Source organism: Vicugna pacos, chromosome 8 (assembly GCF_048564905.1).
Source record: "Vicugna pacos chromosome 8, VicPac4, whole genome shotgun sequence".
Classification (NCBI taxonomy): Eukaryota; Metazoa; Chordata; class Mammalia; order Artiodactyla; family Camelidae; genus Vicugna; species Vicugna pacos.
Window position 1 is genome coordinate 41,135,868 of NC_132994.1, and position 21,493 is coordinate 41,157,360.

At 34.1% G+C, this 21,493-nt stretch overlaps 1 protein-coding gene across 6 annotated transcripts in view; it reads right to left on the reverse strand.

Annotated features, from left to right (window-relative positions):
• Positions 1 to 21,493, reverse strand: part of CEP85L (centrosomal protein 85 like) — a 137,826-nt gene that overhangs the window by 22,386 nt on the left and 93,947 nt on the right. For all 6 annotated transcript variants that reach the window (XM_006205701.4, XM_072965795.1, XM_072965791.1 and 3 more), the window contains 3 exons: positions 4,946 to 5,125; positions 3,918 to 4,070; positions 1,767 to 1,921 (listed from right to left, as the gene is read on the reverse strand). In XM_006205701.4, coding sequence (XP_006205763.2) covers positions 1,767 to 1,921; positions 3,918 to 4,070; positions 4,946 to 5,125 — 488 coding nt within the window. The remainder of the gene's footprint in view (positions 1 to 1,766; positions 1,922 to 3,917; positions 4,071 to 4,945; positions 5,126 to 21,493) is intronic.

Here is a 21,493-nt window from a genome sequence, read left to right on the forward strand (position 1 = left end):
GTGAAGACACTACTTCTATGTACTTAAAACATTCCAAGAAAAATAATTACATTGAAATTATTAAGATCTTTCATATTAAAAAGGGAAAAAAGAGCCAGCCATGTAGAGGGGAAAACATACTCTGTCATGGAAAAATATCAAACAAATCTTCTTTCATGTACATTTTTGTTTTGTTTATGTTATGAAGTACGCTCACTTAGAAAAGTAATAAATCTCTTGAATAGCAAAGGTACCAACTACCACATTAACCCCATCCATATATTTTACTCAGGTTTTCATTTCTAACGGAAAAATTTTCTTATCTCATCTTTAAATCCCCAAAGTTCTTATGTATTCACAAAGCAGGAAACTTAGGAGTATTACATAAAAACAGATAAATGTAATGATATATAATTTACAGTCATATAACACATCTGAAGTTCTTCTGCAACTTAAGTAAGTCTACATCATGTAGCTGAGGAAACTGAAATAACACTCCTACCCCTCAAGTCAAGTGATCCTACAGCCATACAATATTGAAGGACTTTAGAAGACCTTCTTTGGTCCTTTACATCTACTAAAAATCAAGAGAAGTTCCCTAGGATGGTATCATCTCAAGAGAGTATCAAGATAAGACACAGAAAATGGATTCTGAAGTGTACTATACTAAATCTTTCCAAATCAAGAATATTAGGCTCAATGTTCTTCAATAACCTAATAAAGAGAAAATCTAAATAAAAGAGAAGGTATAAAATCGTATTAAATATGTGAAAGCGCACAACGGAATGAAACAGACATGCAAATTAGTTTCAGGTGTTCCTAGTACTCTTCATAAAACAACACAGCTTGAGTTTATGATCATAATGCCCTATAAAACAGGACAAATGCATTACCTCTTTTCATTTTGTTAGAAGATGAAAGAAAAAAGATATACGGTTGAATTAGTGGAGGCCAGGAAGTCGTTTTGAGACTAGCAAATAGGATAGAAGTTGTGGAGTAATAACCTAGTTACCTTCCCCACCCCACCCCCCGGCAAAAAAAAAAGATGATTATGTAACATTAAAAAAAAATACCTGTACCTTTAAAAAATAAAAAAAAAATAAAAATAAAGCAGAAAATTGGAGAAAATTAAAGGTTGAGTCAAAGGAATATAAAATTTTTTGGAGGTGCGATGAGAAACACTGAAGAGTGTGAATTGTCCCAGAAATCAGAGGTTTTCTGCACTGAAATCCAAGGAAAAAAAGTAGATCAGGCATATTTAAGACTTTGAAAACAGTAGTAAAGCAATATTAGCATGGAATTATCAGATGGATTTTGATTTAAAAAGTGAGTTACATTGAATTATATATAACTGATAGAAGCATAAAAGGTACATTTCTTAAGTTTTTTGTTGTTTTGTTGTCTTATTCTTCAGGATAGTTTAAATCTATTTATAGTTGACAATCTATTAAAGTTTTTTTTTTTGAGTTTTACAAAACAGAGTACACGTAGATGCATATATGGCATAGTTTTCTAGGTTTGTCAGGACTCTAATACTAATTTCCCTGCTTAAATACATTGGCAAAATATATTAGCAGTTAATATTCACTGCAATTCTAACTGTATTAAATTAAAAGAGGAGAATCCTGTGAGGTAAGATATGTGAGTAAACTTGGAAGGTACATGGCAAACAGTCATGTATTTTAAGTAAAATGCCTTATGAAAAATAGTAACTATCTTTTATGAAATAAAACTTTATTTATGAAAAATAAAGAGTAACATAAAAGAATTACCAAAGGTCTTCTTACCTCTGAACTGTAGTCACCAACTCCTTCTCTTTCCTTTTCTGGCATATTAGCTGTGCCTCTTTTTCTTGGCACTGCTTTTTGAACTCTTCAAGCTCTTTTTCCATATCTATCAAAGTTTCTTGCAAATTCTTATTTTTTTCTTCTAGAACTTGTAGCTAAGGAGAAATTTTTTAAAGTTTATAACACAAGGAATATTAAGTGTGTTTCTACCAGAAAACTGTTACTAGCTTCTCAAGAATTAATAGATTTATGGTTTAAATCACAATATCTGCATTTCATGTACAGTACTTAACATTATCTCCTCCTTTGTGAAAAGGGAGCTGGGAGAATGGGATTATGGAGAAGAGAATGGGGTCAGAAATTTCTAGAATACAGAGAAAGGTGAATGACCTTAATTTGGGGGTATTTTAAAAATTTTATTTTCAATTGTGGCAAAATATATGTAGCATAAAATTTAGCATCCTAACCATTTTCAAGTCTACAGTTCAGTAGTGTTAAGTACATTCATACTGTTGTACGACTACTCACCAGAACTCTTTCCATCTTACAAAACAAACTCCCTAACAACCTCTCCCCTTAGTCCCAGGCTTTGACTTTCTGTCTCTCTGAATCTGACTACTTTAGGTACCTCATACCTATTTTTCTCTAATTTATTTATCTTTAATCAATTTATCTTTGTGACTAGCTTATTTCACTTGGCAAAATGTCCACAGGTTCATCCATGTTGTAGCATGTGTCAAAATGTCTTTCCTTTTAAGGCTGAATTTTATGTATACACCACAGTTTGCTCATCCATTTACCTACTGGTGGACACTTGGGTTGCCTCTGCCTTTTGGCTATTGTAAATAATGCTGCTATGAATATTCATTGTGTACAAACATCTTTTTGAGATCCTGCTTTCAATTATTTTGAGTATATACCCAGAAATGGAACTGATAGAGCATATGGTAATTCTATTTTAAAATTTTTTGAGGAACCATCATATGGTTTTCAATAGTGGCTATACCATTTTACATTCCCACCAATAGTGCACAAGGGATTCTAATTCACCACATCATTACCAATGCTTGTTATTTTGCTTTTCAGATATTAGCCATCTTAATGTGGCATGAGTACATGTTTTAAAATCTATATTCCTCTCTGTTCTTGCTCATGTAAACTCCTATGGGTCCTTCTTTAGTTTTTTCAGGACATGATCCTCTCTTAGTTTTACAATTTATAAATTAACATAAACAGATAATGTGTTGTAAGTCTAGAGTCTACAGAATAATGATACTCCATGGATTAGATCAATGATTCTCAACTAGGAGTGATCTCCTCCCACTCATCCCAGGAGGCATTTGGAAATATCTGTAGACATTTCTGGTTTTAGGGGGAAGAGGAGGAGCAGTGCTATTGGCATCCAGTGGGTAGAGCCCAGAGATGTTGTTAAGCATCCTTTAATGTACAGGACAGAATCCCATGACAAAAAAATTACCTGCCCTCAAATGTCAATAGTTCTGAGACTGAAAATCCCATGCTTAGAAAGATTGTGAGAAAAGACTGAAGAGTAAGTTTAATGGATTTACAAATAAGTCTTCAAGATGGCAGGCCTCAACAGAGTTGGTAGAAAGATTTTGGATGAAATATCGCTAAGAAAGGAAAATGGTCAGAAGAGAAGTCAGAGGAGTAAATGAGGCCATAGATTAAAATATAAGAAAGAATGCACAGAAAGATTAATAAGAATGATTAAAACAAATCAAATACCTGGAAAGATAGCCCTAAAAGGTCTTGTTAAGCCTTGGTGGATCCCAGAGAATATTGGGAAAAGTCAAAACTGAGGGGCATGCATGTGTGTGTATGCAGTGGGGCATCACTGGTTTAGGAACAAAGAGTTCAACAGTAAATGACAGGTTCATTAGGAAGGGAACTGCATATTAATTAAGAACAAGAAAGATCTATTTATGCTTAAATGAAGAAAGTTTTCTAATTAAAGTTAATAAAAATAGCAATTAAGGACAAAGACGTAATTTATAATTAGCCAAATAATAAGTAAATTTTAATTACAAAAATTTATAAAATGAATAAAAATAAGAAATTAAATGTCTAAAGAGTCAACTTAAAAATAATGTTTTCATGTCATTTAAAGATAAGCATTTTATTTCCTGTTACCTGTAGACTCTGACTCTGCACATCATCAAGAGTTGGAAGATCAGCTAGATACTTTTCCAAGGTCTCAATTCTCCTCTGCTTTTCTTTATTTTGTTCAGACTCCTTCTGGCATTTCTTTTTCAGGCTACTGATGTATCTATCTCTGGTTTTAAGCTAAAGAAAAAGATTATGAATATTTAATGATTTTGTGTCAAAAAAATATCAAAACCAACATCCTAATCTCAGGCATCAGTGTATTTACCAACAGTTCCAGATATAGTTAAGACAACCACCAACTTAAGTATGATTTATCTTATTTCAAAAATTCTAAGATTCACATTTTTCAAGTTCTCCTAACACTGAAATAAAGAGTTTTGGAATTGTTGTTTGATTTTACAACTGATGGTCAGCCAGGTAGCAATACTGGTGTAGTTTTTATTGCCTGTACATGTGTAAATTTGGTCAAGACTATTGATATCTTTGTCATTTCAACAGTGTTATGTATACTTTGAAAGTGTGTTGAGTTTAAATGATATTTAAAATACCTTTGAAATGCTACATTATAATTTGGCACTGAAAAATGCTATTGGGTACCCAGAAAGACAGAAACAGTATTTGGCTTTTAGCTACTTCTGAAACAAGGACTTCAGCTTAAATAACTTGAAGTCATTTGCTTATAAAAGAAAGACCACTTTTATTTCATTTACCAATCGTTCATGTCCCACATGACAAAGATATAGGGCCCCAAAAGAAAAAGGAGAACAGTTATTGGTGTCTCATCTCAGTGTAGGCAACTAACTTTTAAAAAGTTTTACTATTACTTATAAAAACATAATATAATATACAACGGTATTCTGATCTCTCAAAAAAAAAGGGGGGGGGAAGTGGCTGGATTTTTGTAAATAGCACAGGGTTTCCCAAAAGTTGCTATAAAACTAATCACTTCAATATAAATATAACCTGGTATGACACCTGGCATAGAGTAGACGACATAATTATCTGCTGAAGGAATGCCACTGACCTCATTCAACTTTATGAAAAATACCTACCTTTTCCTCCAGTTTCTTCTTCTCTTCACTAAATTGGCTTATTCTTTGTTTGAGAAACTGATTGAGCTGTAAAACCTCTTTCTCAGTAGATGCGAGTTTTTGCTCAAGCTCGTCTTGCTGGGAATGGGATGCTGACTGATCTGAAAATGGAGTCTGGAGGGAAGTGTTCTCATATTGTGGCTATTCAGAAAGAAAAAAATATAGATAAGGTTTTAAAAGTTTATTCGTCTTGAACAAATGGAAAGAAATTAGAAATGAGGTACAGCACAAAGAGTACACATAACCTTTAACAACAGACAGACCTTGGCATAAATCCCAGCTCTCCTGCTTCCTAATTACGTGTCATGATTAAATCAAATCGCTGATTATCACCAAGTCATGTAAAGTCCCTAACACAGAGCAGATGCTTAATAAAAGGCAGCTATTATTTGGCTAAAAAGTATAATTAGAGTGTAAAAGGTACACTATATAGAAGTAAAAATTCTAGGGAAATAAATAAAAGCTAAAGAAATATTTCCTCACAGGTGATCATTTTCAGTCAATACTAAATTCAATAGGTATTAATATAGTGTTTTTCCTAGCTAGCCAAAGTAATGTCCATGAGATCAGGGATTTTTGTCCATTTAACAGTGACTGGCACAAAATAAATGCTCAAAAAATAATTGCTGAATGAATAAATGCTATTATTCTTTCCATGAGTAAAGCTTTGAAGGAAAGTCAGACAAGATCTTTCCCCTCCCCTTCCCCTTGAAGCATTAGAATCTGGAAGGGGAGGGCAGGAAATATAAATACTTCCACAAAGAAATTAGAATGCGATAAGTGCTATAAGAGATACTAACAAAGTAATGTGAAAGTAAAGAAACAGATTACTCTTTCATTTACTAAATATATATGTTATGCACTGTGTACTGGGGAGTCAAGAGTTAATAAAACAAGGTCCCACCAGTTTAAAGAAGTGTCACACAGAAAAAGATGATGAAAACTGTCTAAGCGCTAAGACAGTTGTATGTGTAGTAGCTCTGGAAAGGTTTTACAGAAGTGAACTTGAACTAGGCCTTGAAGAACTCATACTTCTTCAAAAACTATATAAACAGTATGGTACTAGCACAAAAACAGAGACATAAATCAATGGAACACAACAGAGTCCAGAAAAGCACTCATACTTATTTGGTCAATTGATCTATGATAAAGGAGGCAAGAGTATACAGTAGGGAAAAACAGCTCCTTCAATAAATGGTGTTGGGAAAACTGGACAACTACATGAAAAAGAATCAAACTCACCATTTACAAAAATAAACTCAAAATGGATTAAAGACTTAAGTATAAGACCTGAAACCATAAAACTTCTAGAAGAAAACATAGGCAGTCCACTCTTTGCAATTAGATGAGCAATATTTTTTGGATTATGTCTCCTCAGGCAAGGGCAACAAAAGCAAAAATAAACAAATGGGACTAAATCAAACTAAAAAGCTTTTGCACAATGAAGGAAACTACCAACAAAATGAAAAGACCACCTCTGAATGGGAGAAGATATATCTGACAATGATTTAATATTTAAAATATACAAAAAACTCATACAACTCAACATGAAGAAAAAAGCAATTAAAAAATGGGCAGAGGACTTGAATAGACATTTTTCCAAAGAGGACATACAGATGGCCAACAGGCATGTGAAAAGGTACTCAACATCACTAGTCACAGGGGAAATGCAAATTAAAACCAGAATGAGATACTACCTCACACCTGTCAGAACAGCTATCATCAAAAAGACAACAAATTAACAAGTGTTGGCCAGGATGTGCAGAAAAGGAATCCTTTGCACTGTTGGTGGGAATGCAAACTGGTGAAGACATTGTGGCAAACAGTAGGGCAGTTTCTCAAAAAATTAGAACCAGAACTACCATATGATCCAGCAATTCCACTCCTGGGTATTCATCAATAGATGAATGTATAAAGAAAATATGGTACACAATAGAATATTACTCAGCTACAAAAAAGAATGAAATCTTGCCATTTGCAACAATATGGATGGACCTGGAGAGTATTATGCCCAGTGAAGTTAAGTCAGACAGAAATAGACAAATTTCATATGATTTCACTTATATGTGTAATCTAAAGAACAGAACAAATGAACAAACATAACAAAAACAGCATCATAGATACAAAGAACAAACAGGTGAGGGAGATTAAGAGGTAAAAACTTTCAGTTACAAAATAAGGAAGTCACAGGTATGAAATGTAGTGTTGGGAATATAGTCAATAATAATGTAACATCTTTGTACGGTGGCAGAAGATAACTAGACTTATCATGGTTACCATTTTGTAGTGTACAGAAATATCATATCAAAGATCAGATTTGTGGTTCCCAGAGGCAGGGGGGAGGAGGGGAAATTGGATGAAAGTGGTCAAAAGGTACAAACTTCTAGTTATAAGTAGTAGGGATGTAACATACAACATGATAAATATAATTAACACTGCTGTATGTTATACATGAAAATTGTTGAGAGTAAATCCTAAGAGTTCTCATCACCAGGAAAAAATACATTTTTTCTTTTATTTTGTATCTATATGAGATGATGGATATTCACTAAACTTATTGTGGTAATCACTCATGATGTATGAAAGTCAGATCATTAGGCTGTACACCTTAAACTTACACAGTGCTATAAGTCAATTATATCTCAATAAAACTGGAAGGAAATAAAATTTTTAAAATTACATAAATAGCATTTATCATATACAGGCTATTTCAAATCAAAGATGACAGACTCAGGCGATGCCCTTTACAAACTCAAATTCTAATGAGAGGCATAAGAGAAACCCTTAGATAACAATATAGGACACAGAATGGTATGGCAGCCAAAGAAAAGCCATCTTAAGTACAAAGTGTTGGGAGGTGAGAGGATAAATAAAGAGGGTTTTGGGACAATTAGGGAAAAGGCTTTACTGGGGAGGTAGCTTTTGAGACACTTTGAAAGTAAGCAGGATTCTGGCAGGAATGGAGAAAAGGAGATAAGCATACTAGAAAGAACATTCTAAAAAGGTAAAAGATGGAATACATGCAGAGTACCCATATTTGTTTAAAGGATAGATTTTAAGAGGGAGAAATTAAAATATCTAAGTGGGACCATACTTTAGAATCACAAGTTCAGAGTTCATCCTTAATTCACTGGAAATGGGAATTTAGTAATGGTATTATATAACAAGAAAGTTACATGATTTAAGAAGTCTGTGCTATCAACACCCCAAAAGAGAAAGATTTTTAAAAAAACTGATAGAAATAGCAGAAGAGAACCTTTTTAAAATCCCCAATACCAGAACAGTAGCCAGATGATTAATTCAGAAGGTCCAACATCTGATGAGAAGGAACACCAGAAGCTGAAAAAACGTGTTTCCCAAAAGTAGAGGACATAAATACTAGCATAATGAATAAAAACAAATAAACTGAAAGGTATACCCTCTGAAATTTCAAGAGGATGAAGAAATAAATCTTAAAAGCTTCAACAACAACAACAACAACAACAACAACAAAACATTTGACACAAAGAATCTGAAGGGACTGAATTTCACAAGAGTTCTGAAAACTGACCAAGATGACCGTGGAAAAATGCTTTCTGATTTCTAGGGAAAAATGACTCTGACCAAGATTTCTATACCCATTCTAAAATGTCTATTTTAAAAAGATAATTTCTGAAAAAGTATGTTCTCAGTGTTGTCAATAACTAACCCATCTCAGCAGGTATCTCTGAAATACCTACAATCATCTTTCCTCCTGGCCAGATCCTCACTCTACAGTCTCAGAATACACTTCAGATCTCACTAATGGAACCAATATTCTTTGGCCATAAAACTAAAAGGTCCTAGATTTTATACAATTCTCTTTCCATTTTGAAAACCAGATTCCATCACCAATTTACTGGCCCTATATTGTACAATCCCATATTTACCCTTACAAAAACTGCTTTCATCAAATCAAAGATGCTATCAATTTTAAGATATTATTTTAAGAGAAATGTTGATATGTGGCAATTTTTTAACATGGAGGGAAAAAAACGTAGATCTTAGAGTAAATGAAATATGATACCAAAAAAAAAAAGTCTGTGAACTCTGTTTTGTAACTCTGTATTCCCTAGCATTTACCCTAGTGTGAAAACTCTTTAGATTAAAGGAAAAAGAAAAGAGGAAAGAGGAAAAAGGACAGGAGAGTGCCACAACAACTGGAAGCAGTGGACAGGATGAATTAAAGGATGTGATGACTGGATGTGAATATATCACTTGAAATTATCTTAACCTATTTAGCTAAAAAAAACAAAACCCCGAAAAACAAGGAGCTCAACAAGAGCACTGACAATAGAAGAAAGAAACTCTGGAAGCAGAAATGAGAGGATATAGAAAAATTATTTTTTAAAATGTGAATGGACAAGAAATGTTAACGATAACTAAAGGTTTGAAATTCTGAATCTAAGTAACAGGGAAGATCATATTCTGAGCAGAGGCAAGAAGGTTATATGGGAGAACAAGTCTAAGTAGATGTACTTAATTACAATTAAAGCCTATTGATATTAAGACACCAGCTGAACATACAAATAGATATGAATATCAGGGAAAGAAATGAGTCTAGAACCCAAGAAAATGGCTAGGAAACTGTAAAAAGTTAATACAGATTTACGATTTCCAGTCTGGCATATAATGAGCTCAGAATCTGCCAATCTGTTTTACCAAGTAAAAAGCTGAACAAACTTAAAAATCAACAACTCTTCTTCGATGTCCCAGAGAAGTGACGTCACAGGGAAAACTGCTCCCCCACAAATTCCATAAGCAGACAAATAGAAACAATCACATTTACTGGAACAGAATTACCCATGGGAACCAGTGCTGGAGTAGGAAGACCAGGACTGTAACTGATGAATTTGCTGAAGGCTCAGAGTGAACAAGTCTGAGAGTCAAAAACTACAGGGGCACCCAGTCATAGAGGACACCCAATTTTCTTGAGTTTTATCACCAGAAGCTCTATCAGGTCCTCACAGTATCAGAGAAAAATCTCCTCATGCTTTCAGCAGAGGAGGGAAAAAAAAAACTATTTTGAAATGCCAGAACACTATACTCTTCTTAACAAGGCCTGCCCTGAGGAGAAACTATTTTACCAGAGACTAAGCTACCTAGAAGGGAACCAACAAGCCTAGAAGGAGAATACTCCAAATCAGTTCTCTCTAGCGTTCCACATGAGGGAAGAATTAATATCCAATGCCAGCTGCCTCGAGCCATCTTGTCCCACCTAAGGGTGGGAAGGAAAACACTGACAAGCACTGGTGAAGTTCACAGTCCAGGAGCACAGGCTCATGAAAAGACTAAGATCTAGTCTAAAGACTACAGAATGTTTCTCCCTCTCACACACCTTACCACTACAGTACTAAAGGCCTATTGACCACATTTCCTTTTACCAGTACACCTGGGGAGACTGAACAAGCATCAGAACCAGAGTCAGATATGCCACAAATATTGGAATTATCAAACCACAAATTTTTTAAAACTATAATTAATACGCCAAGGGCTTCAATGCTAAAGTAGACAGTGTGCAAGAACAGATGGATAATGTAAGATCAGAGACAGAAGTTCTAAGAGAAAATATAAAAGAAATTTTAGAGATCAAAAATACTGTAACAGAAATGAAGAATGTCTTTAATGCGGTTATCAGTAAACTAGACAGGGCTGAAGAAACAATCTGTGAGCTTGAGGATATGACAATAGAAACTTCCAAAACCAAAATCCAAAGAGAAAAAAGACTGGGAAAAATAGAACAGAATATCCAAGAGCTGAGAGATAACTACAAAAGTTTTAACACACATGTTACGGGAACACCACAAGGAAAAGAGAGAAAGAAAACAGCAATATTTAAAACAATACGATTGAGAATTTCCCAAAGTTGTCAGACACCACAACCCTGATCTAGGAAGCTCGGAGAACACCAAGCAAAATAAATGCCCCAAAACTACACTTGGACATATCATATTTAAATTTTTGAAAATCAAAGGTAAAAAAAAAGTCTTGAAAGAAGACAAAGGGAAAAACATCTTACCTATAGACAGGAAAAGATAAAAGTTTTATCTAGCTTCTCAGAAACCATGCAAGCAAGAAGAGAGCAGAGTGAAATTTTTAAATTGTTGAGGAAAATCCCCACCAACTTAGATCTCCATATCTTATGAAATTATCCTTCAAAAGTGAAAGAGAAATAAAAACTTTCTCAAACAAAAATTGAGGGAATTTGTTGCCAGTAGACTTGCCTTGCAAGAAATGTTAATGTTAAAAGAAGTTCTTCAGAGAGAAGAGAAACGATAAAGGTTAGAATCTTGGATCTACATACATCTAGAAAGGAAAAGCATCAGAGAAGGTGTAAGTGAACATAAAATAAAAGCTTTTATTTTTCTTAATTGATTTAACAGATAAAAGATTCTCAAAATAATATTGACAACAATGTACTCACACACGTGTGCCCATGTACACACTTACATATAAGTGAAATGAATGACAGCAATGATACAAGGAAGAGGAGCAGAAGTTGAGGAACACTTAGTATTTGCACCTCCCAGGAAAAGCAGTATTACCTGCAAGTGGACTTGTATTGGTTATAAATGTATATTGCAAACTCTAGCGTAACCACTAAAAAAATTAAATTAAAAAACTCTTTTAATTAAAAAAAAGTGTAATCTATATGGTTAAAAAAAAAAGAGAAAATGGAATCATATGAAATGCTCAATTAAAGCCACAAAAGACAGAAAAAATCTAGAAGAGGAAAACATGGACAAAGAATAACAGCAACAAACATGGTCAATATTAATCCAGCTATGTTAACAATCACTTTAACTGTGAATGGTCTAAATACATTAACTGAAAGAGATTGTCAGAGTAGATCCAGAAACAAGATCCACCTATATGTGTCTATAAGAAACTCACTTTAAACATAAAAACTTACACAGATTAGAGAAAAAGGATGGGAGAATGGGAAAAGAGATATCATGCTAACATTAATCAAAAGAAAACTGGAGTAGCCATATTAATTTCAGACTTCCAAGATTACGAAAATTTATCAGGAATCAAGAGGAGCAATACATAATGATAAAAGGGTCAATACTTCAAGAAGACATAACAATCCTTAATGTGTACATGCATTAAAATATGTAAGACAAAAACTGACAACTGCAAGGAGATACAGATGAATTTACTATAATAGATGGAGAATTTATAACCCTCTATCAGAAATGAACAGATTTATCAAGCAGAAAATAAGGACACAGTTGAACTTAAGAGCACCATCAACCAACTGAATGTAACTGACATCTACAGGCGACTTCATCCAACAAGAGATTATTCATTCTTCTCAAACTCACAAGGAACACTCATCAAGACAGGCCACATTCCAGGCCATAAAAAACACCTTAAAAAATTTAAAAGAAGAGCTATCACACAATGTATGTTCTCAGATCATAATGGAATTACACTAGAGCTCAACAGAAAGGTAGCTGGAAAATCCCCAAATGCCTGGAGATTAAACAATACATGTCCAAATAATATATGGTCAAAGAAAAAAAATATCAAGAGAAATTTTTAAATATTTTGAACTAAATGAACATAAAAATTCAAGTTATCAAAATTTATGGGATGTAGTGAAAGTAGTGCTTAGAGGGAAATTTATAATATTGAGTACATACATTAAAAAAGAAGAAAGACTTAAAATTAATACTGTAAGCTTCCACCTTAGGTAACCACACAATGAAGAGCAAATAAAATCCAAAAGTAGGTAAAAGAAAAGAATAAAATTGAGAGCAGAAATCAATGAAATTGAAACAAGAAGAGATAAAAATCAATAAAACCAAAAGCTGGTTCTTGAAAAGATCAGTAAAACCAATAATCAGATAATCAGGCTAACCAATAAAAAAGAGAGAGAAGACACAAATTTACATCACTACAGATCACATGGACATTGAAAGTATAATAAAGAGATATTATGAACAACTTGATGCCTACAAAGTTGATAATCTAGATGAAATGGACCAATTTCTTGAAGGACATAATCTGCCAAAACTCACACAAGAAGAAACATACAATCTGAATAGGCCTATATCTACTAAAGAAACTGAATCAATAATTAACAACCTTCCAAAACAGAAAGCATCAGGATCAGATGGGTTTACTGGTGAATTCTACCAAAAATTCAAGGAAGAAATTATACCAATTCTCTACAGTCTCTTCCAGAACACAGAAGTAGAGGGAATACTTCCTAACTTATTTTATGAGGCCAGAATTATCCTAATACCAAAACAAGACAAAGACATTACAAGAAAAGAAGACTCAGACGAATATCTCTCAGAAACATAGATTCTCAACAAAATATTAGCAAATTGAACCTAACAATGTATAAAAAGATTATTCACCATGACCAATTGGGATTTATCCCAGGGATACAGGCTGATTCAGCATTCAAAAAATCAATTAATATAATCCATCATATCAACAGGCTAAAGAAGGAAAATCATATGATCATATCAATAAACAGAGCCAGAGAGTTAATGGTGAGAAACTCAAAAGCTTTCCTGCTAATATCAGGAAAAAGGCAAAGCTGTCCCTCCCACCACTACTTTTCCACACTGTACTGGAAGTCCTAAAGAATACAGTAAGAAAAGGGAATAAAACTTATGCAGATTTGGAGGGAAAAAATAAAACTGTTTTTGTTCATAGACAGTATGATCACCTATGCAGAAAATCCAATAGAACTGGCCAAAAAAACTCCTGAAACTAATAAGCAATTATAGAAAGGCTGCAAGATACAAGGTTAATATATGAAAATCAGGCGCCTTCCTATATACCAGCAATGAATATGTAGAATTTGAAATTAAAAACACATTACCATTTACATTAGCACCCTCCAAAATGAAATAGTATAAATCTAACAAAATATGTACAAGATCTATACAAGGAATATTATAAAACTCTGATCAAAGATATCAAAGAAGGGCCAAATAAATGAAGAGATATTCCTTGTTCATGGATAGACTCAATATTGTCAAGGTGTCAAGTTCTTCCCAACTTGATTTATGGATTCAATGCAATCTCAATAGAAATATCAGCAAGTTCTTTTGTGGATAGTGACAAACTGATTCTAAAGGTTATATGGAAAAACAAAAGCCCCAGAATGGCCAATGTAATACTGAAAGAGGACTGACACTACCTGACTTCAAGACTTAAAGTAAAACTATAGTAATCAAGAGTGTGCAGTATTGGGGAAAGAATAGACAAACAGGTCAGTGAAACCGAACAGAGAGCCCAGAAATAAATCCACACAAATACAGTCAATCTTTTGACAGAGGAAAGGCAATATAATGGAGCAAAAACTGTCCTTTCAACAAATGGTGCTGGAACAATTGGACATACATATGCCAAAAAAAAAAATTCTAGACACAGACCTCTTCACAAAACTCTTCACAAAAATTAACTCAAATACACCATAGACCTAAACATAAAATGCAAAGCTATAAAACCTCTATAAGATAACATAGGAGACAACTCAGATGACCTTGGATATGGCAATGACTTTTTTTTTTGGAGATCACAGCACTTTTTATTTCTGTAATATGGATTGAGCAGTGATAAAAGCAAACTACATCTGGCATTTAGGGGCAAGGCACGCCAGTGAAATCTTCTGGACTTGGCAGTCAGGTGCAGTTGGACACAAACAGTGTAGCTTAATTAATAAAGCAGAAGTCCAAGAAGTAAATGGCAGTTCACTGGTTTGGTGTCCTCCTAGCCAGGCTGTAGGGCCCTAGGTTAGAGCATGAGGTATAGATAGACCCTGGGAGGATAATCACCTTACTGGAAATAATTTCACTCTGCACAGTTTGAGAAGGAAGGGAGCCCTGAGGCCCTGGCAGGATGGAACTTGCCTGGAGCTAGTCTGCAGAGGGGCCAAAGCTTGCAATGACTTTAAGATTGCTACCAAGGAGCATGCTCCATGAAATAAATAATTGATAAGATGGACTTCATTAAAATTTTCTGCTGTGCAAAAGACAGTATCAAGAGGATGAAAAGACAGTCCACACACTGGAAGAAAATATTTGCAGAAGACACAACTGATCAAGAACTTGTATCCAAATTACACAAAGAACTGTTAAAATTCAATAAGAAAACAAACATCACAATTTAAAGGGAGGAAAAGATCTGAACAAACACCTCAAAGAAATATACAGATTGAAAATAAGCATATGAAAAGCTGTCCATCATATATCTTTAGGGAATTGCAAATTAAAACGACAATGAGCTACCACTATATACCTGTTAGGATGGCCAAAATATAAAGCACTGACAATATCAAATACTGGTGAGGATATGGAAGAATGGGAACTTTCATTCATTGCTAGTAGAAATGCAAAGTGATACAGCCACTGTGGAACACAGTCTGGTGGTTACTTAAAAACTAAACATATTCTCACCACATGATCCATATCATGTTCCTTGGTATTTACCCACAGGAAGTGAAAACTTATGCCTATACAAAAAACTGCAATGCACATTATTGGCAGCTTTATTCATAACTGTCCAAATCTGGAAGCAACTAAAATTTCCTTAAGTAGGTGAATGGATAAACAAACTGTGGTACACCCAGACAATGGAATATTATACAATGCTAAAAAGAACTGAGCCATCAGTATGTGAAAAGACAGAGAGAACTTAAATGTATATTACCAAGTGAAAGAAGTCAATTGAAATGCCATATACTGTTTGATTCCAACTATATGACATTTTGGAAGAGATAAAACTAGAGACAGTAAAAGGATTAGTTGTTGCTAGGACAAGGGGAAAGGAAGGATGAACAGCTAGAGCACGTAAGACTTTTAAGGTAGTGAAACTTCCATATGATACTATGATAGTGGATGCATGTCATTATTATTACATTGGTCCAAACTCATAAAATGTACAATACCAAGTGTGAACAATCTTAATGTAAACTATGGTCTTTAGGTGATAATGATGTGTCAGTACAGGTTCAACTGGAACAAATGTTGTACGCTGTGAGACAAGATGTCAATAGTAGAGGAGGTTGTGGGTGTGTGGGGACATAGGATGGGAACTCTCTGTACTTTCTGCTCAATTTTGCTGTGAACTAAAACTTCCTTAAAAGATTTATTAATTTCACAAAAAAAAGCTACCACAGGTGTTTTTACTCTAATTAAATACATGCATCACTGGAAAACCACTGGCAAATCATGCACTAAAAATAACAGGGCTTATGGAAAAATAGTAGTAAGAATAACCTACTCAAAACCTATCCAACTTTAAATCAGATCATTAATGAAGACAGTAACTCAGGAGATAAGTTGAACATCCTGGGCAGGCAACCACGGTTGATATTACAAAAACCCATGCATACAAACAGTCAAAACACTGATGTCATTTTGATCAGAACAGGTCTGGTGGTGGTGAGATGATGAAGGCAGAACTCCGCAACAGAGGGACTGCTATTTCGGTGGGCAGGTAACAACATAATCTGCCGTGAATTGAAAACCACTAATGGAGGAAGTGCATCTCTCAAGGAAGTACAGGCACTCTTATAATTTCCTTTAAATAAAACCTGAAGAGGGTTCTGCTGTTAATGCAGTAGACGAGCCTAAGCCCTTTTTTTTAAAAACAGCCTGCCAAAAATTCTAATTTTACTCCCATTATTTTAACTCCACTTGCCTAGGGAACAAAACAAAAACACAGATGAACCAATGAGACCTGAAAACTATGCTGACATCATTCTCCTATTTATAATCTGTGTATGAGCAAATTTGCACTACAGAAATGTATTTTGCAGCAAGATAAGCTATAGTTCAACCTCTAGATGAAATTAAGCAGACAGAAAAGTCTGAAGCAAAAGAGCTTTAATTTCTACATTTAATGAATTATACTCATCTTTTATCTCCTTTCTCTGGAGAAGGCCTTTCTTCTCTTCCATTCTGTGACAGTACCCCACCCCACCTCCCAGGCTCCTTTATGAGTTGTGCGCTTCTGCTGCCTTCCTGCTGTTCCTGTCTTGTCTTCTTCACTCCCTGCAATACTAGATCATGCCCAAGGCTGCCCAAGGCTTCAACAACTACCCACGTATACTGATAATCCCTAAATCTCTCCCTCAGACCTATACCCAGGAATCGGGCCTCCTTCGTCTCAGTCCCAAATGTACAATATATAAGCTTAACTCATTATTTTTCTCCCCTAAATCTACTCCTGATGGAATAGTCTCTACCCTGGTCATTGATGATATAAACCAATCACTATAGCCCCATTTGAAATGAGGCAACCATCCCTCTCATGCCAATGTCACTAAATCTGGCACATGCATGGTCACAGATGTTTAACAAGTACTCTTCTCATCCTGATCAACATTGTTTTAAAATTCAGGTGTTCATCTAACTGTTAGACTAATAAGGTAGCATCCTGACTGTTTCCCTGTCTCCAATACCATCTATCTTAAATCCAGTCTCTATTATGCCACTGGAATAACTTCTCAACTTGACCCTGCTTACCTCTTCAACCACATCTCTTACTACTACTCTTCTCTCATTTTATACTGTATCCTTACAGAATAATTTGCAGTTTTCTAAAAGCATTACCTCCTTTCTTGCCTTTAGGCCTCTTTGCATGCAATTTACTATGCCTCAAATATTCTGCCACCTCCTTTACCTGTCTAAATTCTTTTAGTCCATCAGGTTCTCAGATTAGATATCCCTGACTTGATCTCTGGAAGGCTGGTTTATATGTGCTTAGTATGGGTTCCCATAACATTTCATACATATCTGTTTTGAGCACCTCCAGCATACTGCAATTGTCTGATATTTACCTGTGTTCCTCATTAGACTATACACTCTGAGGGAAAGACCAACTTCATTCACCTATTAGTAGAGCCTAAATGGCAACTTATCCATAGTAAATATGAATTTTTAAGAAATGGATAAATATGTTTTTGATATAGTCTCCTCTGTGAGCTTAAAGTTCCATGAAGATAGAAATTGTTCTTCACTTTTGTGGGCCCAGCATTTAACACATTAGATGTTTATATTCTGTTGAATGAGCTCATTTGCAAAGGTGGGACTCATTTATGAAATGCTCATTAGAACCAAAGGATGCATTAATATAGCTTACCAAGAAAAATTATTATTTGATTGGTCTTTCAAAAGAAGAGATATCTTTCAGTTTTTAAAAAAAGGAAATGGGGTCCTTCACATTTTTTTGTTTGTTTGTTTGTTGTTTTTTCCATACAAGCCTATTATTCACAGATTGAAATTTTGGTATAAGGTATTATACATACAAATCATTCCTTGGTTCTACCAATTCTATTGCTGAAACAATCTAGGAAGTTTGGATTTTAGGATAAAACCCTAGTTTCTCATTTTCCATCTGTGAAACTTAGCAATGTCCAGTTCTCAGGTCATTTTGACCATAAGGTTATTCCAAGTTTTTAATAGGCAAACAGAAGTTCCTTCTCAAGAATACGTTTTTTCATCTATTTATTAATTCAAAAAGTTATTTTATTTCAAATATATACTTTAATTTAGAATACACAGAATATTAGAAGTATAATTTCTTTTTAATGTACCAATGAATTAGGATGGACAATTATGGACCCCCAAAATGTGCATATACAAAACGCTGTGCATAAAAAATAATGTTCATAAATCCAAGGAAAAAAATTCCTTTGCCGCTCTTCACAGAGATAGAACAAACAATTCTAAATTTGTGTGGAAACACAAAAGACCCTGGAAAGCAAAAGCAATAATGAGAAAAAAAGAACAAAACCACAGGTGTCATAGTTCTAGATTCCAAACTATACTACAAAGCCATAGCAATAAGAACAATTTGGTACTGGCACAAAAATAAACACATCAACCAATGGAACAGAACAGAGAACCCAGAATGAAATCCCAGCATACAAAGTCAATTAATATTCAACAAAGGAACCAAGAATACCCAATGGGAAAAGGAGAGTCTCCTTAACAAATGGTGCTGGGAAAACTGGAGAAACACATGTAGAACAATGAAATTGGATCCCTATCTCACACCACTCCCACAAATTAACTCAATATGGCTCAAAGACTTAAACATAAGACCTGATACCATAAAACTCCTAGAAGAAAATACAGGGAAGAAGGTCATTGATATTGATCTTGGCAATAATTTTTTGGGGACGACACCAAAAGGATGAACCACAAATGCAAAAATCAACAAATGAGACTAATCAAACTCAAAAGCTTCTGTACAGCAACATAAGCAATAATAATGAAAGGACAACCTACAGAATGGAAGAACATTTTTGCAAACCACATACTAGATAAGGGGCTAATATCTAAAATATATAAAGAATTCACTAAATTCAACATAAAAACCCCAAACAATCTGATTAAAAAATAGGCAAAACAACTAAATAAATATTTTTCTAAAGAGGACATCAAAATGGCCAACAGACACATGAAAAGATGCTCAACATCACTAATCATCAGGGAAATGCAAATCAAAACCAAAATGAGATCTCAACCTCACACCCATTAGAATGGCCATTATAAAGAACACAAGAGAAACACAGGTGCTGGTGAGGAAGTGGTGGAAAGGGAATGTTTATACATTGCTGGTGGGAATGTAAATTGGTGCAGCTGCTATGGAAAACAGTGTGAAGGTTCTTCAAAAAATTAAAAACAGATCTATCATACAATCCAGCAATTCTGTTTCTGAGTACATACCCAAAGGAAATGAAAACAGGGTTCAACAACATGTACTCTCATGTTTATCACAGCATTATTCACAACAGCCAAGATATGGAAACAACCCAAATGCCCATCAACAGATGAATGGATAAAAGACTACATGATGCACACAGTGGAATACAAGTACATACAATGGAATATTATTCAGCCACGATAAAGGAGGCTATCTCCCATTTGAGACAACGTGAATAGACTTTGAGCACATTATGCCAAGTGAGATAAGTCAGATAGAGAAGGCAAGTATTGTATGATATCACTTATACATGGAATCTAATAAAGTTAAACCTGTAAAAAAAAACAGAGAGTATCTGGTTACCAGAGATTTGGCGGTGAGGGGGCGGTGTCTACAGGGAATAAGAATAATGGTGTTTAACGGTACAAACTTTAAGGAGTAGTAAATATGCCATAAAAACGTAATGCACAGTATAATGAATACAGACAATTATATTATAATTATGTAATGTGATAAATACTGCTACATCAGTAATCATATTACACATAGTACATAAAATGTATCAAAGTAACATGGTGTACCCAAGCTTATACCATTTTACATGTCAAATTTGTTCAATAAAAATACATATTATTCACACGCCAAAAAATTCCTTCACTAAAAAAATATTTTATTATCTTATTAGTTGTTTCTTCTAAACCCTTGCCATTTTATCCACTCTATATAGCTACCTACTGAAAAAAAGTTTACCTTGTATATTTATCATACTCATTCAGTACTTAGGGTTTTTTCTTGTATCCCCTTTTAATAATTACATTTACCTTTTAATATGAATTTCTCATCAATATTTTAATTCCCCCTCATAATTTAAAATTCTTCTGATATTTTTAGCAGCCCCATTTTCCATATCCTTCCAAATATTTCTGTCCTTGCAGACTGACTTGGAGAGCCCTCTACTGGCCTGATACTGTGTCAAAAAACATGTTCTTCAGCTTGCAGATACACATTAAGTTTTACATGCTTTCGGTAACATAATAATAATTGTATAATTCAAGTAAAACCTGTATTCAGAGAATAAAAATTTTACAAGGAGAAACTGCAAGGTTCTATTAAAATACCATTATCAAAGCAAATTATACTACTTAAATAGTACAGAAATACCACTTTCAAATAACTGTACAGCATTAATCTCAGTACCACAGAACTTTGCTATCATGTGATAGAAAGTGTTGATGAAACCACATAACAACAAGGTATTTTGATATATTAGTAACAGAAGTATAAACGAGCTGGAATCTCTATGTTAAATACCTCTGCCTCAAATAAGTCTGATGTTTATTTGGTCTTTAATATTCCCTGATTTTAATATAATGATGCCTTTGTTATAATTTAATATAAACAATGTTTTTAATAAAACAATGCCTTTAATATAACAATGCACTTACAATGTTTTTTTAAAATTCTAGGAATGAAGATGTTAATGAAAATGATGAAATTTCCACAAATAGAGGTACATGCCTCCATAAAGTAATCTGGCAGTATTTTCTTTAGGAAATAAACAAGCCAATTATAAAATTTATATAAAAAAATATAAAAATAAGTTTTAAGGAAAACTCTCTTTTTTGTTATAAAACATCATAATGAACTACATCTCTTTGGTAAAAATAAACTTTATAAACATTTTAATAATCAGAGATTAGATACAAAAACTAAACATAAAGCTGTTTTTAATATGAGCAAAGACTGGCAACTGAGAAGTGGTTCACTTGATCAGGTTACCTACTGGCAGTTACAACTCAAACTCAGGGT